At 50.6% G+C, this 21,184-nt stretch overlaps 2 protein-coding genes across 4 annotated transcripts in view; both read right to left on the reverse strand.

Annotated features, from left to right (window-relative positions):
• TEKT3 (tektin 3) overlaps positions 1–21,184 on the reverse strand; it is a 160,394-nt gene that overhangs the window by 92,955 nt on the left and 46,255 nt on the right. Inside the window, exon 1 of one of the 3 annotated variants that reach the window (XM_059996983.1) lies at positions 7,714–7,810. The exons of the other annotated variants lie outside the window; for them this stretch is intronic. The gene's annotated coding sequence lies outside the window, so the exon portion shown is untranslated. Of the gene's footprint in view, positions 1–7,713; positions 7,811–21,184 lie in introns of those variants that run through there. 3 annotated transcript variants of the gene reach the window in all.
• CDRT4 (CMT1A duplicated region transcript 4) overlaps positions 1–21,184 on the reverse strand; it is a 72,017-nt gene that overhangs the window by 4,582 nt on the left and 46,251 nt on the right. The window contains exon 2 of the mRNA XM_059996990.1: positions 7,714–7,809. Coding sequence (XP_059852973.1) covers positions 7,714–7,783 — 70 coding nt within the window. The 5' untranslated portion in view covers positions 7,784–7,809. The remainder of the gene's footprint in view (positions 1–7,713; positions 7,810–21,184) is intronic.

Here is a 21,184-nt window from a genome sequence, read left to right on the forward strand (position 1 = left end):
TCACCTCTGTGTGTTATCCTCCTCAACTTCCCGTTTCCTCCCCTGCCCGCTCTTTCCTTATCTGCCCTCTGGCTACTACTCATTTATTTGGGGTGAAGAGGAAGCTTCCACTTAGGCCAGAAGTGCCTGGAGGCTTATCTCTAAGAGGTGGGCATGAATCAACTTGGCGCCACGTGGGGTGTCTGCACTGATCTTCATCCGAGCAGTGCTCCCATCTTACAGGCCGAGTGTACGCTTTGACCCCCTCCCTGCACTTCAGACCTGGGGAAGCCCAGTGCCCCCCACGGACCTCCCGTGAGCACCACCCCCATCACGGCTCTCTCCACCTCTTCACCCTGTCCCGTCCCCCCGAGACCATGGAACTGGTGGGCTCCAGGGGGGCCTCCACGAGATCCTGATCTGATGCTAGGGAGCCCTGAGGATTCCAGAGCTGTTCACGCAGAGGGGAGCGGGATGGGGAGAGGCAAGTTGGTGTCCCCTCACCCCTCACTACGGGACAACGTGCTGGCCACTTTCTCTTCTGCAAACACACACACTCCAGGGAGAGGAGGGACAAGCCCATCACTGAGCTCTGTTAAAAAGCCAAGTTGCACATGACGGGCAGCTTTGGTAGCTCATACAGACCACGCCTCTTTCTGGGGGGGGGGGGCAAAGATCTCCAAACACACCATGGGTTGGGGGAGAGATGGGAGTCTCATGAGATGGGACGGTCTTCTAACACAGACCTGGCATCACCGATTCACCATTGCGGCGGGAGGGAGGGAACACGCCGCTTCTTGAGAACCCTTCTGTACCCTCCACATTCTCTAGTGATTATGCACGGACTTTGAGGGACACAAAAGTGGAAACAGAGTTCAAGTGCCCACGGCCACGCAACATCAGTTCACTCAGGCACGCAGGCACTCCGCAAATGTACGCCGAGCTCCAAACACCGCACTTCTAAGAGGTGCGGATCCCGCGCTCACCCAGAACCCGCTGTGGACGCGCCATGCTCACCTCTTGCCTTGGGGGGTCTACCCTTCTCAGTGTCAAGGGTCCACAAGGCACGTTCGTTTCCCATGCTGACAACAGATCAAACAATACTAATCCATGCCACCTGAGTCATCAGAAACAAAAGCGGAGAAATCCCTGTAGAGACCAGAACAAGTCCCCTCGGCCACTCTGCAGATGGGTGTCCGGTGCCTGCACGTACCAGGCCCAAAGCAGAATGAGACCGAGCCTTGGTTCAAGGGGCTCCCTGCCCAGTGAGGAGACAGACCACAAGCTACCTAACTCAGCCTGGGTGGGGAGGGATGGCAAGAAACAGGTTCAAGGAGAGGAGATGATTGTGCTGAGTCTTGAAGGACCCGGGGTGGTGGACGGCAGGCCTCGAGGGTCTCAGATTCCGAGTGCACCGCGTCTCTGCTCGGAGCCCACATTCCTCTTCTCTGTGTGAGGATCACACAGGCTGTTTCCAAGCGGCATGGATTCTGCATAGGAACCGCGATGCTGAGTTGGCTGAATAAACACTTGACAAACGCGTTACAGGAAGCATTGGGCACTGGGTAAAACTACGCATCTGAATTTTATATTTATCTGAGGAATGTTCAGTTATAAATATTAAAATTCCCACTTTAAGATGTAATACAAAGACCCGTCAGGCTAAAAGCACCCATGGCCGTAAGTGTCTAGAGATCAAGTTTCAAATTTTTTAATGTAATTTCCCAAACAAGCCCAACAGGCCTGATCAGAGGAGAGCTTTTCAGCCTTTTCCTTCCGTGGCCGTTTTGGGGCAGCCGGGTACACTGATAGGCTAGACCGCTAGGAAAGAGATGAAAAACCAGGCAGCAAGAACCAGCCCTGCCTTTTCGTACTCAGGAAACCAGACATGAAAGGCTTCAAGCAGTTTGTGCTCGGAGACCCTGTCTCTGCCTGACAGCTGGCTCAGGAGTAAAGGGACCATGAAAATGTGTGGCTTCACAATGTGTAATCAGTCAGAAAGAGGAAGTTCTGCTTCTCTGGAACAATGAGGGAAACAGACAGGCATCTCCCAGGGCTGGCCACAATCAGCGGGCCCGGCCACCCCCTTTTACGATGCTCAAAGCACTAGCAACCCAGGCCAGTGTTTGCTTTGAAGAAGGTGACTTGCTAACTGCTAACATTGGTTACCTTCAGGTCAGGGACCAGGGGACCAGAGAGCGAAGGAGGGAATTCAAATTTCATTTTATCCCTTAATGAAAAGGGTGAATTTTTAACATGGCATATATTACCTACATTTAAAATATCTTTAAGAAAAAACATAAAAGAAATCTCAAGCAAATCGTAGAAACAATGCTTTCTTTTACAAAACAATATTGTAGGTAATAATTAGGAGCAAAATTTTATTTTTTTATCCTTGTATTAATTTGATTTTTCTGCCTGTTTACCTGTACTTATTTTTCTTAATTGGGGAATTTTTCATAAGGCCTCGTTCCACCTGATTATTTTCTTAAACTTTGCTGTAAACATATTAAAATCCTTTATCTTGTTTAAAAAAAAAGAGAAGTGACTTTCATTTGAGACTGCCTAGAAGCCAAGTACCAAAGTGGCTGCCTTCTGCAGGGTTCAATTATCCCATCAACACATTGACAGCTTGGCCTCAGCGTCAGGCTTTATCCCAGTTCATGCCAGGATGAGAGACAATCCAGGCACCACACTTCGCACCCAACTCTTGGGTCACCCGTAAACACAAATTGCAATGAAATCAAACTCCCAGCTGTCTGGGGTGAGTTGTCCGCAGCTGAACCACAATCTAGATAAACCACCCTTGTGAAAATTAAGGGTTTGACTTTGGCTGTACCTTGTCCTGAATCTCTTCATTCATACTCAGCAATCATTTCAGTCCTAAAACAGCTTACAAGATGGAGATGAAACAAAAGGAAGATGCGACGTTTGGGGATGAAGCAGAGGAAGAAAAGCCGCGTAGATGGATACTCGGCACCGTTAAAGTTGGAAGGTGGAGTGAAGGAGGCTGAAGTCAAAGCTGGGCAGAGACGATCCTGTTCAACTGGAGTCCCACACGCCTTCCCACGTCACCAGCCCCACGTTCACGAGCAGACTGTGAGCAGGAAATAGAGCAAATCATCCCCTTTCCCCGAAAAGCAACTCAAGGCCTATGTCGTGTCAATGATGGTCAGCTGCATTTTGCTATATTTCTTCTTCTTTTCTTTTCTTTTTTTTTTTTGGCCTAGAGGTTTTCGGGATCTTAGCTCCCCAACCAGGGATCGAACCCAGGCCCCTGCAGTGGAAGTGCAAAGTCCTAATCACTGGCCCACTAAGGAAGTCCCTATTTGTATGTCTTCCCATAACGGGAATTATAAATCAGCATTAGAGAAAGTTTGGAAATGCTATGTTTTAATCTCACAGTCCCATTACCATCACACGACTCTGACCTATGTGCTCTCACCTAGTTCTAACATGGTATGGGCACAAAACGTACTTTCGTCTTTGAATCCATCATTTTTGCTCTAACGTTAAACTATCTACCTTTGTGGTCTTAGAGATTCCTCTGCTTAGTCATCCATCAAATGCATGAACCATTATTAATCATATTATTAATCATTCCTCCGTTCGTGTTTTTAACTTTAGCCACTATGAGTGATGAGCAGTGACTCTGAAAGATGAAGAGCTCCTTGGTGCCCTTCTGCTTTTATAAACCTGTGCATTGGAAGGTGCTCAGAAAATGTTGGCCACTGAAGGTTTCTGGTCCCCCAAAGTTCTCGGTACCACCAAAGCCCCTCCCCTCTCAGTCCTGGGAGGTGGGTAGTATCCTCCCTGATCCCCTATCCTCCCTGAGCAGCAGGATATTTGCCACCACGGTCTCTAGGGTTCCTACCAGCTCCAAGGCCCATCGTTTACCGCAGCACATTCCACACTGATGAGGCCAGAAGCTAAAACAGAGTCTGTGCGCGACTGGCAAAGTGCAGCCGACTTCAGGCAGGAGGACCACAGCTAAAGCCCCAGATGCCACCGTCATAGAAGGTCAGGGAGGAAGTTAGAGAGAATCAGCTCCCTGAGGCCAAGACCAGCTGTGCACGGGGAAATCACCCGAGAAGCACGCTATGCTCTGTGAGGCTTTATTTTGGGGTTTTTTTAGTTTTGCACAGATATTTAGGGTTTTCCTTTAATTGAAGTATAGTTGATTCACAGTGTTGTGCTAGTTTCAGGTATACAACAAAGTGATTCCGGTTTATATATATGTATATATACATACCACTGAATATAACAGTTTTATATATATAACAGGATATATATGTATGTGTATATATGTACGTATATGTACATATGTGTATGTGTGTGAATATGTATACACGTGTATGCATACATACACGTGTATATGTATGCGTGTATATGCATGCGTGTGTATATTCATATATGTGTGTATGTACACACACATATATATACACATACACACACACACAGACACACACACACACATATATGTTATTACAAAATATGGAGTTCCTGTGCTGTGTGATGCTTTGTTAAGACTGGATGTGCTAGCAGGGAAACAGCAATGCGATCAATGAAAAATGCTCTCTAAACTTTCAAGGGGTGGGTCTCTAGGGCTCCAGGCATAGGAGCCAAGCGAAGGCCACACCACAACCCTCTCCCAACCAGGAGGGATGAAACACTCCAGCCCATGGTCCAGACACTGTGCGACCGGGAAGGGAATGAAAGAACTTCGAAAAGGAAACCAAGTTCCTATAAAAGCACAAGGAGCGCAGGGCACTTAGTGAAGGGCCACCAGCCTCAACTCCCCGCCCCAGCCCCCTGCCGTGACGAGGCTGTCCCAGCACGACCACAGCCAGTAAAAAGCACAGAGGCCCTCAGTGAGGTCCCTGAGCCATCACGAAGTTGTCCAATTGTGTCCCATATTTTCTACTAAGAAAGCAAGGACATGCGGGACAGATCCTTCCACAGTCTGCACGTTTCCTCCACGCTGTGCGGGGGAGCAGGGACTTGGGAAGGGCAGGGCTGGTTCTCTGAGAAGTGACCAAACACAAGGCGGGCTCGTTGGCTATCTGAGTTGATTAAAGGGGTCCCCTTTTGTTCTTGTGCTCTCAGCAATCTTCTAAAAATCAATAACCCAGTAACTCATAGGTACAGGTCCCATTATAAATTTAAGATGTTGGCATCCTGAATGATGATTCATTTTCTTTTGAATTTGGTCAAAATTAATCTTTCCACCTGAGCCTTATCACTCTGTATCCTCAATTCCACGGGGACCTTGACAATGAACCAAAACATGCTCCTGGGACCCATCTCTTCCCTGAGACTAGTCCCTTGTTTCTAACTGCTTATTAAACAACTTCCTCTAAGCACTTGTATTTCCATCAAATTCAAACTTGTTCAAGACCAAAGTCAGTAGCAGTTACCACCCCACAGGTCCACAGACGCCACATCTGTCTCCACACGCTGTTTCTGTCAATGGCATCAGCATCCTTCCCGATGCTCAAAGTAGAAACTCAACTCCTCCTTCCTTCTTTCACTCCAAATTCAGGTGCCAAGGTGACGTCCATCGGTTCTGTGGCTTGGCATCTCATCTATCTGCCGAGTCTTCACTCCAGCCTGACCCCCTCCCCAAAGTCCACACCTAGACTTTAGCTGCCGTCTTTACATCTTCATTGGTGTGTCTAATAGGATATCAACGTTTTCATGGCTCAAAAGGAACTCTTGGGCTTCCCTGGTGGCGCAGTGGTTGAGAGTCCGCCTGCCGATGCAGGGGACGTGGGTTCGTGCCCCGGTCCGGGAAGATCCCACGTGCCGCGGAGCGGCTGGGCCCGTGAGCCATGGTCGCTGAGCCTGCGCGTCCGGAGCCTGTGCTCCTCAATGGGAGAGGCCGCGGCAGTGAGAGGCCCGCGTACCGCAAAAAAAAAAAAAAAAGGAACTCTTGGCCTTACTCCCTAAAACGTTCCTCTCTGGTCTTTTCCATCTCAGAGAGAGGCACCAACCACCATTCACCGAATTGCCCAGTTCAAAAATTGGGGTTGGGACTCCCCTGGGGTCCAGTGGTAAGATTCCGTGCTTCCAACGCAGGGGGCGCGGGTTCGATCCCTGGTCAGGGAACTAAGATCCCATGTGCCGCAGGGAGCGGCCAAAAAAAAAAAAACAAAATCAGGGCTGCCTGACTCCTCTTGCTGCTTCACTGAATACATGCGATCCATCATCCTGCCCCCTACCCACTGCCCCCACCATCACCCCCTCCCATTGCCTGACTTCCCGACCTCTCCATCCTTAGCCAAGCATCAACAGCTGCCTCCTGGCTGACTGGTCTCCCTGCTTCTCTTCTACTCTTGTTCTCTGCGAGCCCTTCTCCCCAGGGGACCCAGAGCGATCACTTGTAAACATAAATCAGATTAGATTATCCCGCTGCCAACACTCCAGTGGCTTCCCATCCCATTTAGGACACAAGGCAAATCCCTTCCCCTGACCTACAGAGCTCCCCTTGGTCTAGCCCCGCCCACCCTGACAGCCTTCACCGCCCCCGACCACAGGGGCCTCCTTCTCGCCTCAAACACACCAAGCTTCCCACGTCGGGGGGTCCTTCTCCAGCTGCTCGCCCTGCCTGGGACGCACTTTCCCTGATTTTCGCACGGTTCTTCCTTCCTAGGAGTCAGGACGCAGCTAAGTGTGAATTCTTCAGGGACAACTTCAGAACAGCCTGAAACAGCCCGCAGTCACTACTCTGCCTCCCGTTCTAATCCTCTGTGTAGCACTATCCCTGACCGACACATCTCATGATTTACTCATTTGTTTATTTTCTCTGAACCAACTAGAAGGCAATTTGCTCTGACCCCAGGCACTTGGATCATTAGATTAAAGGATGTCACTGCAGTCGCCACAGCAATTTCCCCAGAATCTCTAAGGATTATTAGGAATCCAAACACCAGGCAGCTCCCCTTGTACAGGACCCAGAGGAAAGCATGAGCTGGCTGACTTGATAACAGCCACGACGAGAGGTCAGATGGCAAAACATGGAACGTGACCTAATACATATGAGGAACGGACATGGTGCATGGAAAGGCCTCGGCTTACGTCCCAGCGCTGTCACTTACTGCCTTTAACTGGGCAAACCACTTCCCCCCTCTCTCGGACCTTTAGGTTTTTCCATAGGCGAAGTGGGAATGACACCCCTCTCCCTTGTAGGATTATTGTGCAGCCTGAATGAGACACTGCATGGGAAGTGCCCAGAAAACAGCAACAAGGCAGTAGCTTGGGGCCACCAAGTCCAGGATTCAGGCTTCACTGAAACCCTGTGTAACACGGAAAGTCCACGGGGCCTGAACAGACCAAATGCCAACTCAAGCCCTACTCCGATTTTCCTCAGAGCCTCCATTTCCTCTCCCACCTGGTCCAACACGTGCTCCATCCCCTGTGCACCTACCAGAGGTCACCACCGCCAGACGCGGCAACGGAGGAGTCGGCCATCTGCTCTTAGTGGATGAAATGGCCTTTTCTTCCCTCAGGATGATTATACATTTAGACGTGTGGCCCCCCCTCTAGTCCCTTTGTCGCTCCTTCCGGGACTGTTCCAATGACACTTCTTTCGGGAGGCCGACCAGCCCCCTAGGTGGGCTTCCGCCTGCCCCTCCTCTGTCCTCCCAGGTGTCCTATCTGTGCCTCATCTACCAGAGCCATTTATCCCATTGTGCGTGACTTGGTATAGGGGTCTCTCTCCCTGGGCTTTCTCACCTCGTTTTGATCGCCTCTGGTTCCCACTTCTCCCGCATGGAAGCTTCTGAAAGTCCCTGGCGTGGCTCATTTCACGTGGCTCATTTCACAAGGTTTCTGGAAAAACAGTTTGAGGAAGGCAAACTGGCAAAATAGACTATCATGTAACTACCATGGATGGTTTGAGGGAAAATGGACAGTTGAATACACAGGAAACTGTTGCCTATGGTTAAAAGAGAAAAATAGCAATGATCAGTTCCCCAGAGATCAAGAAAGAGGTCTTTTGAAATCAGGGAGAAACATTGTGCTACTAGTTTCAAATGAATCTTTCTAGGCACAAATATACACAAATAGTGCACAGCCACCCGTAACTGCCATCCACATAGAAAATATGTGTGGGTAACGTGCCAGGAAATTCTGAGGTACTGACAAAAGGAGTTTTTGTTGAGTCAGAAATCCAGTTAAACAAGGGCTTTAATGTGTGTCTTTGGCACAGTGGAGGGATGCATGGAATACTTTCACAATCCGGGAACGGGCCCTCCACGGCGTGTGCCGGGTGGACGGACGCTCTCTCCCAGTGAAGGCCTGGCCCTGCCGACCCACCCTCGTGCAGCCTTGCAGGAAAACCAGCTCTCTCCTTGCTGCTTTCGTGTTTCTGTGATCTTATTGTGTGTGTATTTCAATATCTCCGGAAGGCGACATATAAGAATTAGCCAAAGTTCCTAACGGAACAAGGCTGCCTATGAAATCATTGTTTGGAGTAAAGCATAGAATTGAGAGCAAGGGTGCAGGACAGGCAGCTACTGCTCAGCTGTGTGACCCGAAACGGGATACCTAAACTTCCTAGGTCTCAACGATCTCATCCGTAAAATAGGGTCAATGACAGGAACTGCCACGAGGACGCTGTCATGAGGTGTGTCATGTGAAGCACAGCGCACGGGGCCCGGGCGCATGTGAGGGTGACTGGTTGGACTGTTCTCACCCTCGTTAACACGCAGGACTGTGACATCCGCAAAGAGGCTGAAGCAGGGGGAGGGGGCAGAATGGGCTCAGGGTGGGGGGCCCCCAACACAGCTGCTGCCACACTGCTGTCCCAAAGTCTCACTCATCCCCCATATCCGCCCGACTCCCAACAGCTCCGCTTATACCATCTGCTGACGGAAAGGACACCCTCTGCAGGTGACCCCTGAGGCCGGCAGCTCTGAGGCATCAGGGTCCACCTGCAGCCACGTGTGTTCAGATGCACAGACAGGTGCACGGCCCTGAGCCCCAGGGGCGGGGAGGGGTCTATGACCTACACACACACACGTGCACACACGCACATGCACACACGCCCCATGTTAAGTCTGTGACATCCCTGGGCGTGTCCGCTGGGTGACCCTCAGCTTCGACACCCCTGGTCCCAGCGGAGCCCCATTTCTCTTCTCGGGCCACCGCAGTTCCGGCCTAGAATGACTTAATGAGCAAACCGGGGCCAAGGAGTCTCGCCAGATTCCTGCTGGGAAGAATCTAGAGAACGGGGTATGTGAGCAGCTTAAAGGGGACGCGGAGTGTTTGTTTTAATTTTACTGGCGTATAGTTGATTTACAGCGTGGTGTTAATTTCTTCTGAACAGAAAAGTGACCCAGTTATACATATATATTCTTTTTCATATTCTTTTCCATTATGGTTGTCCATTCACGGAATATTGAATGGACCTAGAGATTATCATACTAAGCAAAGTAAGCCAGAAAGAGAGCAACAAACACCAACTTCACTTCTGTCCAATCTTGAGGAGGTTACTTGATTCTTCCGAACTTCCGTTTCTCTGTGAGAAACACCCTGCCTCAGGGGATGTTACTCAGATCCAATTAATTCAGGTGGAAGGATTTCATGACTAGTAAGCTCTCTCTAACCATCTGCTTTTATAGAGGAGATCAGGAATCCTGAACTAATGGTATGAACTTCCCTCTCGGGTGCGTGACCGGGGCTCACGTTGGTAACAAGAATACGCTGTAACATTCACACCCAAGGCAAGAACTAGATAAGTTCCAGAGAGAGTAGCCGTGTCGCAGAGCTTTATCCAGAGAGTGGAAGAGACCACAGCGGGGGTGGCTGGTGTGGCTTCTGCCTGAGGCTCGTTCGCTTTCCTTGGGGTGGAGGTGGGATGGGAGGGGAGAGTGGAGTGTACGTGTAGCCAGTTTAGAAGCTCAGAATCACTGGCCCCTGAGAAGTCTCTAGAATGCTGTGTCTTACCCCCAGGAGGAGCAAGGGTAACCATGGAACTCGTTTCCCTCTGCCCCTCACAGCCACGGGCTTATCAGAATAACTGTGGGGTGGCAGAGCCCATGGGCTGAACAGACTCAACCGCAACTGGGCCCACAGGCCTCGGTAGGCAGCCTCCCAGATGGCCCCCAAGGATCCCCCCTGCTGGAACTCACATCCTCTGAGACCCCCTCCCCCTGCATCTAGCGACTCACTTCTAACAAATAGAATGTGGTCAAGTGATGGGACATCACATCGCAGATGAGGTTACACAGAAACCTTGGCTTCCAGCTTCAGCTTGCTCTCTGTCTCTCTCTCTCTCTCTCTCTGTCTCTCTCTCTGTGCCTCTGTCTCTGTTTCTCTGTCTCTGTTCATCTGAGGGAAGCCAGCTGCCCTATTATGAGCTGCCCTACAGAGAAGCCAGAGGCAAGGAAGTGAGGGGCGTTTCCAGCCAACAGCCAGCAAAGAACGGAGGCCCTTAGTTCAACAACCTGTGAGGAACTGAATCTCGCCAATAACCACACGAGTGAGCTTGGGTGGGGCCCCTCCCAAGTTAGCGCTTTGGACGGGACCACAGCCCTGGCCAAAACCACGACTGCGCCCACCCCCATGGAGAGACCTGGAGACACAGGCACAGTTAAGTCTCACTCAGATCCTCGACCCACAGACACTGCGAGATAACACGTCTGTTTTAAGGAACTAAGTTTGGGGGTAATTTGTTACACAGCAAGAGGTAACCAGTACAAGGCCCTTATCAGACTTTCCAGGAAGGATCCTAGTCCTGAGACTGAACAGAGACGTGGAATCTGCCAGCAGTGGGAGCAATTCCTCTGCCTGGTTCCCCCTTCCGCTCTGCCCCCGTCTCGGGGGGGACAGTGCAATTCCTGCTACAAGGGAACACGTGCACGTAAAGGATTCATGGCTATCAAACACCATGGAAATGAAGCCATCCTCCAACAAAGCCAATTTCAACAAGGCCATCTCAACACCGTGGACACACTGCCGTGGTCGGAGGGATCAGGGTCAGAGTGAGGGACGGGGCAGGGTGGGAAGTGGGGGCTCAGGGATGGTGCCAGGGTGCTTTTCCTGCACATTCTTGAGAGGTTCAGGAAGCAGAGCTTTTAGTGGTTTGTTTTTAAGACCAAGGAAAAACGACTTTGGCATCAAAATGGCTTTGCGAAAGCAGCCAGATTATAAAGTCAAGTTCTATCAAGCAACTATTTTATCCACCCCCGCTACATAAATACCGTTTGGGCTCTGGACCTGGGTGGATGGCCACCCATCTTTCTCTCCTACTTGTGCGTGCATGAGCGCATGTGTGTGCACGCACGTACCCACCCACTCACGTACACAGACACACACACACGTACACACACCATAACAGGGATTCAAGAGTAGGATTCCAGGGTTTGAGAGCACAGGGTGAGAATGCCGGGGGTTTCAAGGCCACTGCCTGCCCCCTGCCCAACGTGGATTTGGGCTGTTCCAGTTCAAGAGGCTGAAGGGCAGCTGCCCCGAGGCTGGGGCTTCACCCAGGACCCCACGGAGAGCAAGTCATCGTCGATAAAGAATGAAGGAGGGCTTCCCTGGTGGCGCAGTGGTTGGGAGTCTGCCTGCCGATGCAGGGGACACGGGTTCGTGCCCCGGTTCGGGAAGATCCCACATGCCACAGAGCGGATGGGCCCGTGAGCCATGGCTGCTGAGCCTGCGCGTCCGGAGCCTGTGCTCCGCAACGGGAGAGGCCACAACAGTGAGAGGCCCGCGTACCGCAAAAAAAAAAAAAAAAAAAAAGAATGAAGGAACAGGTTATTGTGCTCGGAAGGAAGAGCGCCTTTATCTTTGAATTGATCCCATTGCTTTCCCGAAAGTCTCTGTACCTTCACGAAAGAGAAGAGAGTCTCCACGGCCCTGTGTGGTTGTGCTGCTCAGTAATAAACGACCGTAAGAGTCACAGCTTATCACAGGCACCTACCAGCTCGGTCCTGAGACCCAACCAGCTGTGTTGGGGTCTTTCCAGCCCAGCTCTCTAGGCCTCATCTCACTAGATTTCTCTATGAAAATAAGGGTTCCCCCACCCCCACCCCCCCAGTGCTGACCTCTTCCCCACACAGCATGCCAGTTTCCCAACATCCCACCAAATGAATTCCTTATGAGCCCAACTTCTGGGTTTATCTTAGCTGAGAAGACACAGCAAGCCCTGGCCTTCGGTACTCAGCTGGTTCTCCCTTCCCGCTGCGTTTCAGCAGAGAAAGCTCACTTTGCCCTCTAGGGCGGGAAATGCGAAAGGCAGGGCGCAAAGCTGGGGAGAGGCCGCCACCAGCCCCTCACAGGCAGGCGCAGCGCCCACAGGGTGGCTGGCGGTCTTTCCATCCGCCCATGGAAATTCTAGACGCAGAAGGTGCCCGGACGAGCCTGCTTTCACGCCCTTGCCAACTGCCGTAAACCTGTTTCTGTCCCATTGGAGTTGCGACATGAAGCCAGAAATCTGGAAGAATTTAACACCCAGTCGGTTCAGACAGAGGAAAACATTGTTCAGAGTAAACACTGGAATCCCTCCCTCATCACCCAGGAATGTAGAGCCAGCGGGGAGGGATCAGCGCGGCTCTGTGAGGGCTGCCACGGCAGGAGGGCCAGGAGGGGCTGTGGTCCAGCCTGGAGCCTGGCGCCGGGGGGCTTCTCCCTTCCCTCCGTCAAACCTGGGCCTCGGCTCCAGAACCCCGTTTGCCGGCAGGACCCTGCCTGCCTGCGGAGGCCTGCACGTCTGTGAACTTGGGAGGAGGCTGGAAGAGGCAAAGGGGGGACCTCGTGGAACCCAGAGGGGCTCAGGATGCTCTGGGACTTCCCATTTCCTTCAGCTGCACAGGCCGTGAAAGAGTCACTTTTCCTCGAGGAAGAAAGGAGGCTCTTGTGCACGGCGAGGGCGCGATGCCCGCAACCTGGAGCCGCGTGTGCCGGGCGGGCTGTGGACGCCGGCATCCATCTGGCTCTGATGGAACCTTGACGGACTCCATCTCTCAAAAGCCACAGGCCGGGCCCCACCCCATTTCCTCTGGCCCTGGAGTGGGGAGACGAGGGACTGGCTTTCCCCAGGGCTACATGGGGGTCCCAGGAAGAGGGCACTGTGTCACCACGTCCCTCTGCCTAAAATGCTGCCTAAAGTCCACCCGCGAACACGCAGGCCTCACCTGAACTGCTAACGTTTCTGACAGTCGAGGTCAAGGAGGAAACCTGAGAGTTGGGAAGGCTTCAGGAAGGTGGTGCAGAGTCCGAAGACGGCTGCTTTGTCGCAGGAAGCTCTGGTGGGGCTGCCAGGGAGCTTAGGGGCAGCAGCAAAGCTGGCGACGGCCGCCCTGCGTGTCCCTGCGCCTCACCACAGCCCTCACCCCACTCTTGAGCCCCGAGGGATCCACAGAAGGCACATTTAATGTACTTACTGACGCCTCCCCCTGATGCCTTCCCTGCTCTCAGGGAGCGTGTGACCCAGCCCAGAGGTCGCCAAGGGTGGTCCAAGGGCCAGCCGCAGCGTCACCTGGAAGCTTGCTGGAAATGCATTTCCCCTGGTCCACCCTGGCCTAGCGCGTTGGAAACCCTGGCACGGGGCCCGGGGGCCTGTGGTTCAACAAGCCCGCCAGGTGATGCTGGCACACAAGAAAGTGCCCGTCTGCCACCTCCCTCCCGCTGGGTAACAGAGAAAGACTGAAAGGTTAATAGTTGCTTCCGGGAAGTCGCAGAAATGGTGTGTGAATGTGTGTCTAGATTCAAAACTGCTGCACCAAACTCTGGCGTCCGTGGAAATTCTGATTCCGGTTTTAGAAACACTCTTTCCGCCTCAGTTTGGTCCCCTTTTACGGGTGGTTTCTAAAACTTTATTCTGAAGCTGCGGCAGGAGCAAGAAAACAGTGGGATTTCTTCTCACTTGGAGCAGCCCCCAGCCCTGGGCCGTGGCAGCTCCCTCTGGAGGCCACTCTGAGGGGCTGGAGGCCCTGCTGCCCCCGGGGGCTCTCACCTCACCTAATGCTTGCCGGGCGGCAAGGAGAGGATACAACCAGATTCTCTAACTGAGCTGACCTGTAAATTGAATTACCAACGGATAAAGTAAAATTTCATCCGTCCCACCGGCAAATGACCTCCATGCGGCCCAACTCCATCATCTACGCTGTAATTTGCTGCTTGCCTTGTCTGCTGGCAGCAATGGAACCCGCGGCCTCTCCTGAAACTCCCTCTTCCCTCAGCCCCATCCCTCCACTCGGTCCCAGTTTCACCGGCTCCTCGTCAGATCCCGCCCCCCTGTTCCACCTTTAAAGCGAGGGGTCCTGGGCTCCCCTTCCTTTCCCCATCGGCACCCTCTCCCAGGGTGACCCCATCATTGTGCCGTGGCTCCCACCTGTGTGTCTCCAGCCCTGGGCTCTTCCCTGAAAGCCAGGCCCAGACGTCCTACCCCACCCTTCCCAGATGTTTTATAGGTGCCTCACAACTACCCTGTTCAAAACTGCTCAGAGCTACCCTGCTCTGATACACACACACACACACACACACACACCCCAAAACCTGCTCCTTCTTTGGTCTTCCCCATTTCATTTAAGGGCACCACCCACAAACCATTTTCACAAAAAATGAGTCTTTTTTTTCTCTTTCCTTCATCCTCAAGATTCAATCTATCAAGTCATGTTAACTCAGCCTGCAGAAGTATCCTGAATGCGTCATTTCCTCTCCATTCTACTATGATGGTAGGTGCTGCTGCAGCTGCTGCTACTACCGTCCCTCCTAGTGAAGACGACGATGAGAATAACAGCTCACGGCGTGGATGCCCGTGCTCTACACGTATTGACTCACTGAGTCCTCCCAACAAATGCAGGACTTACATGCTACTCTTCTCCCCTCTCACGGAGGTGCATCTGGGGGAGAGGAGCTCAGGGACTTGATCAAAGCCATCTGTCCTCCAAGGGGGAGCTAAGACCTGGGCGCTGGGGAGCCGGCACCGGCTCCCAGCTGCCTCCGCACCCACAGGATGCTCTCATGACCTCTGACTGGCCTCCCCGCTCCTACCCTAGTCTCCATACGATTTACTTTATACACCCAGCAGCCTGAGTGGTCTCCCCAAACCATGCAGCAGGACCCATGTCACCCCCCAACCTAGGCATGCCTCCCCCAGGATTCCACAGAGTCCTGGAAGTGAAGCCCAAACTCCGACCAGGACTGCCTCTGCCTCTCAGATCTCTCTCCCTCTCCCTCTCTCTCCCTCTCTCTCTCTCTCTCTCCCTCTCTCTCTCCCTCCCTCTCTCTCTCCCTCCCTGTCTCTCTCCCCCCCTCTCTCTCTTTAAGAATCACTAGCTTGGATGATTTCCTGGCCCCAGGTGACCACGAAAGTACTCTGTGAGAAGCTGTGTGCCACTCACTCTGGTAGAGACGTGGCTGACGCTGTGAGAAAGGGCCACCCAGCTCACCTGGGAGAAGAAAGAATCAGAGGCACTTCTAGGAGGAAATGGCACCTGAGTTTAGTTCTGAATAACATGTAGGCATTACAGAGACAAGGGAAGAAAAATAGGAAACGTGAGTAAAAGCAGGAAGTAGCAGGAAGTAGCATGACGTGATTCTAAAAGTTAAAATCTATTTCAATATTGCTGAAGTGTAAAGTATAAAACCGAGATTAGCTGAAGGTAAGACTGAAGCCAGCACCAGATACCAGTCTCTTGAAAGATGAGTAGCAGGAAGCCAGGCTGAATGAGAGCAGGTGAGCCTGACCTACTCAGAGAACTTCAAAAACTTTGGCCAACACATAGGGTGCGCATAGGTGGATGGAGAGGGTCGCAGGGAGAAGTGAGTTTGTAAACAGGTAGAAGCCAAGCCATGAAGAGTCCCACCCTGGGGCTTTGTGCTACCTGTTTCCTCTGCCTAAAATATTCATGCTGCAAAGTTAGATCTTCACCTTGCAGGCACCATGGTATCTGCTGAATGACTTTAAGGAGAGAGAAGCATTATCAGCTCAGAAAGATCCCTGAGGCAGAGACCTACGGTTGTGCACCAAGGGTTTGTACTTCCTGTCCTTCGTGTCAGCCTGACGCTGGGAATCAGTTGCCCAGCCAAGAACTCTATTTCCCCCACCTTGTATCCATCATAAGGTAGAGTCTTATGTCTGAGTTCTGGCTATGTGCAGACCTGGCCCAGGAAAGCACCAATGTAACCCTTCATTCCCTTTTTTTCCCCATTCATAGGCTAAGAAGCAAAGGAATCCAAGGTCCCAGGAGACGCAGAGCCACAAGATAGAAGGAAACCTTGGACCACCACATGGCAGTTGACCACAAAACACCCAACTGAAATCTACAGGAGTGAGAAATGAACATCTATTGTGTTAAGTCCCTGATACGTGGAGAGTTATACACATATAACACCTCGGGATATCATAATAGATTCCTATGGCTTTGCTATGATCATGAACTGGAGGCCAACAGGACTGGCGGAGGGAGATCAGTAAATAAGCTGTTTAGCAACTGGGGGAAAAATTATGAGAAACTGAAGCAAGTTAGTGGCAGTGAGAATGAACAGAAGCAGACAGAAGGTGACCACAACTAACTATAAGGATGAAGGAGAGAGTGGAGTCTAGGAAGATGCTCGGGTCTCTGACTTGGGTGATGGAGACAAGCAAAAGAGAAAGAGAGCAGGTTTGGGGAAAGGGTGCTTATCTTTATTGGGGGCATCCTAGAAAAAGCAGGTAGTCGGCTGTCCAGATGACCCTGGAATCCAAGATGGCAGCCATGGTTATAGGCACAGAGATTTGGTAAAAGATGAGGCCAGAGATTGTCATAGGTCTCATTTTCATAGGGTGAGTTGAGAAGGGATGAGAAGGGAACCATGAAAAAAATCAGCATTTAAGTCATGAGAGGCGAAGAGGAGACTGAGAGGGGGCCAGGCAGAAGAGCTGGAGGAGCCGCCTCAGGAAGTCAAGAGGAATTACCTGCTGAGGAGACTGTGGTAAAATAACACAATATGTGCTCCTTGTCCCGTTCCTGGCACAGAGCTCCTAAAGCCTGTGGAGCTTATTGCGTTTTGTGCTCTAATACGATTGCCAGTGGGGGAGCCCTTGATAGCTTCAGGATGGGGGCTGGTGGCAAGAAAGGGGGTCTTTAGAAGGTTAGGACTTTGACCCCACCCCCAGCCCCTGGAGCAGGGAGAGGGGCTGGGGATTGAGTTCAATCGCCAATGGCCAGTGAGCTCATCGATGGTGGCTACATAAAGAAAACCGTAAAAATCCCTCAACGATGGGGTTCGGGGAGCGCCCAGGTTTGTGAACAGTCCATGTGCTGGGGGTGGCAGCCCTGGAGAGGGCATGGAAACCCTGTGTCACCCCCATCTCTTCCATTTGGCTGTATCTGACCTGTATCCTTTACAACAGCGGTCACCAACCTTTTTGGCACTGGGGACCGGTTTCGTGGAAGATCATTTTTCCACCGGAGGCGGGGTGGGGGAAGGTTCAGGCGGTAATGTGAGCGATGGTAAGTGATGGGGAGCAGTGGGGAGCAGTGGGGAGCAATGGGGAGCGGTGGGGCACGGTGGGGAGTGGTTGGGAGCGACGGGGAGAGGTGGGAAGCGACGGGGAGCGGTGGGGAGTGGTGGTGAGCGGTGGGGAGCGGTGGGGAGCAGTGGGGAGCGACGGGGAGTGGTGGGGAGCGGTGGGGAGTGGTAGCGAGTGGTGGGGAGCGGCAGATGAGGCTTCGTTCGCTCGCCCACCGCTCACCTCCTGATGTGCGGGCCAGTTCCTAACAAGGCACCAACCAGTACCGGTCCACAGCCCAGGGGTTGGGGACCTCTGCTTTACAATAAACTGGTGAACATCAGTAAAGCACTTCCTGAGTTCTGTGAGCAAACCTAAGGAAGAGGTGATGGGACCCCCCAAATTTATAGCCAGTTGGTCAGAAGCAGAGGCAGCCCCTTGAACTGAAGTGGGAGCAGTCTTGTGGGGCTGAGCCCTCAGTCTGTGGGATGTGATGCTCTCCAGGTAGACAGCATCTGAATTGAAGTCATTTGTAGGACACCCAGTTGGGGGTGGAGGATGGAAGAATTGTTTGGTGTGCAAAACCTCACACACTTGGTGTCAGAAAAAAGACGTCACAGAGATGGACATGTCGAGGCCACAGAAACGTCAAGAAACTCAAGGACCAGATAAGCCTGTTGACGTTGACCCTAGGAGCAAGTTTGAGGGCAACTCCATAAGAGGACAGGGTGAAAGCCAGAATTTGGGGAGCTGTGGAGCTCATGGGAAAGGTGGGCATGGGGACAAGGACCGGGGTAACAAGTGTAAAGGGAGGCCCGTGAGTGCCAGCACTGCCGCCAGAGGGGCACGCTCCATGTCATTCATTCCTCGTCGCTGTACACCTATGACACAGCGTCCCTGTTCTGTAGGGGGAGAAATGAGCCTCAGAAACACCAAGCAACCCTCTCAAAGCCCTACCTTTGTCAAGTGCTGAGGTTCGGATTCAATCTGATTCTACAGCCAGTGCTCTTAACCAGTGTACAGTTGCCTCCCACCCGCTATCCACGGACGCCGAACTCGCAGATACCGGGCCAACCGTAAGGAACTGGAGCATCCCTGGATTTTGATAACCACAAGGGGTCCTAGAACAATCCCCCGCACACACGGAGGGAAGACTCTGACTGCACGTGTAGAAACCCAGGTGAATCTACAAATAAACTATTAGAATTAGTGAGTTTAGCAAGCTTGTTCGAGGCAAGGACAACATACCAAAATCATCTGCATTTCCATACACCAGCCAGAAACAAATGACTAAAAAGATACTGTTTACAGTTGCCTCAGAAATGCCAAATCCAGGGATAAATCCAACAAAAGATGTGCAAGTCCTCTCTGTAGAGAAGTAGACATTATTGAGAAAACATGTTTAGAAATCTAAATAAATGGAGGGATATGCCATGTTCACTGTAAAAATGACAGTTCTCCTAAATTGGGTTGTAGATTTGATGTCATCTCGACCCATCGAAGAGTGTCTGCAGAAACTCACAAGCTGATTCTAAAATGTGCTGAATATATGGACATAGGGCAAGCTAAGAATAGAGAAGGTAATCTCAAAGGTGGACAAACCTGAAGAATGCATTATGCTTGAGTTTCAAAACTTATAAAGCCAGAATAATTAGGACAGTGTAGAACTGGTACACAATTGATAAATAGACAAATGGCATAGAATAGAAAGCTCAGAAAACACCCACTTCTCTATGGCTCTGCAGCGCAGCGAGTGAAGAACATTATTTTCAAAACTGCTGCTAGATCACTTGAATAATCATGTGGAAAAATCATTACATTTAACTCCTACCCTCTCACAGGACCCAAAAATCAGTTCTGGGTGGGTTGTCCTTCTGTATGTTAGAAGTAAGACAATAAAACTTCTAGAAGGTAAAATGGGAAACTATCTTCATGCCCTCAATGTAGGAAAAGATTTCTTAAAGTTAAGAATTTCTGTTCACTGAAAGATGCCATTAAGAAAATAAAAAGTCAAACCTCGGTGTGGAAGCAGACTTTTGTAGTCCATATGACAGAAGAGGGTTTATACACAGAGTATATTTTAAAATTTAAAAAAATCCCTATAATTAACCAAAAAAAAAAGACAAAAAAATAGAAAATTGGTCAAGAGACTTTAGGTATATCACAAAAGATGATATTCCAAATGGCAAAATAAACAAAGGAAAAGGTACTCAACCTCTGGTAAATTCACATTAAAGCCACCAGGAGATAGCACTATACCCCACCACATGAATGGCTAAAACTTTTTCAGCTGACAAGTAGAAAGAAGACGTAGCGCAATGCGAAAGCTCAGAACTGCCAGTGGGAATGAATCTGAAAACAGTTGGACCTCATCTACTGAACACAAACATACACCCACTCTTTGACCCGGCAACTCCACACCCAGGTTCAGAACTGTGTAACATGAAAACACACAGTCAAGAAGATTTATAACTACATGACTTATAATACACCCCAAACTGGAAATAAACCAAATATCCATCTAGGGTGAGATGGATAAAATACACAGCAGTGCATTCATTCAATGGAACACTGCGTAGCAATGGAAATAAATAAGCTACACCTGTGTGCAACCACACGACAGAACCTCACAAACAAAATACTGAAAGAAGCCAGGCACCCATGAGTATATGTAGTATAAGTCCATTTACATCAAGTTCAAAAAGCAGGCAAAATACACATGATCCAGCAATCCCACTCCTGGGCATAAACCTGGAGGAGACTCTAATTCAAAAAGATACATGCACCCCAATGTTCATTGCAGCACTATTTACAACAGCCAAGACATGGAAGCAACCTAAATGTGCATCGACAGAGGAATGGATAAACACTATGTGGCATATATATATATATATATATATATATATATATATATATATATATGTATATAATGGAATACTACTCAGCCGTAAAAAAAGAATGAAATAATGTCCTTTGCAGCAACATGGATGGAGCCAGGTTATCATACAAAGCGAAGTAAGTCAGAAAGAGAAAGGCAAATACCATATGATATCACTTATATGTGGAATCTCAAATATGACACAAATGAACTTATCTACAGAACAGAAACAGACTCACAGACATAGAGAACAGACCTGTGGTTGCCAAGGGGGAGGACGGGGTGGGGAGGGATGGATCGGGAGTATGGGATTAGCAGATGCAAACTGTTATATATAGAATGGATAAACAACGAGGTCCTACTGTATAGCACAGGGAACTGTATTCAATATCCTGTGATAAACCACAATGGAAAAGACTATGGGGAATGCGAGCCTTGCGGAGGAGCGACTGTTGGAACAGCTGGTGGCGCTAGGCTTAGTCAGGTCTTGCAGCTGGGAGTGAGGCAAGGAAGAAGAAAGGATCCTCCTTGGTCTTCTCATTCACAGGTTAAGCCTACCTTTCCAGATAGTGCAACAATTAAGTCACCAGTTTCCAAGGGCATTTGCACTACCTATGGAAAACATTGGATCTGTGCACACCAGAGAGATCCTTGACAACTCGTCCCACCATCCCCCTGCACAAAAGTTGCTGCACCAGCAGACGAAGAAGGCGACCACTGAGTTTCTTTTCATTACCAAATAGATATAATATCCCTGCCAACAAAAAAGAGTACACAAAGTGTCTCTTCATAATTTCACAACCAGTTGAGACCATGCTAAGAAAATCAGCTTGCCTAGATGAGGACCCCTTCTCTTCTTGGGTAGCCAGCATTTGAAGGAG

Source organism: Delphinus delphis, chromosome 19, assembly GCF_949987515.2.
Source record: "Delphinus delphis chromosome 19, mDelDel1.2, whole genome shotgun sequence".
NCBI classification, from domain to species: Eukaryota; Metazoa; Chordata; class Mammalia; order Artiodactyla; family Delphinidae; genus Delphinus; species Delphinus delphis.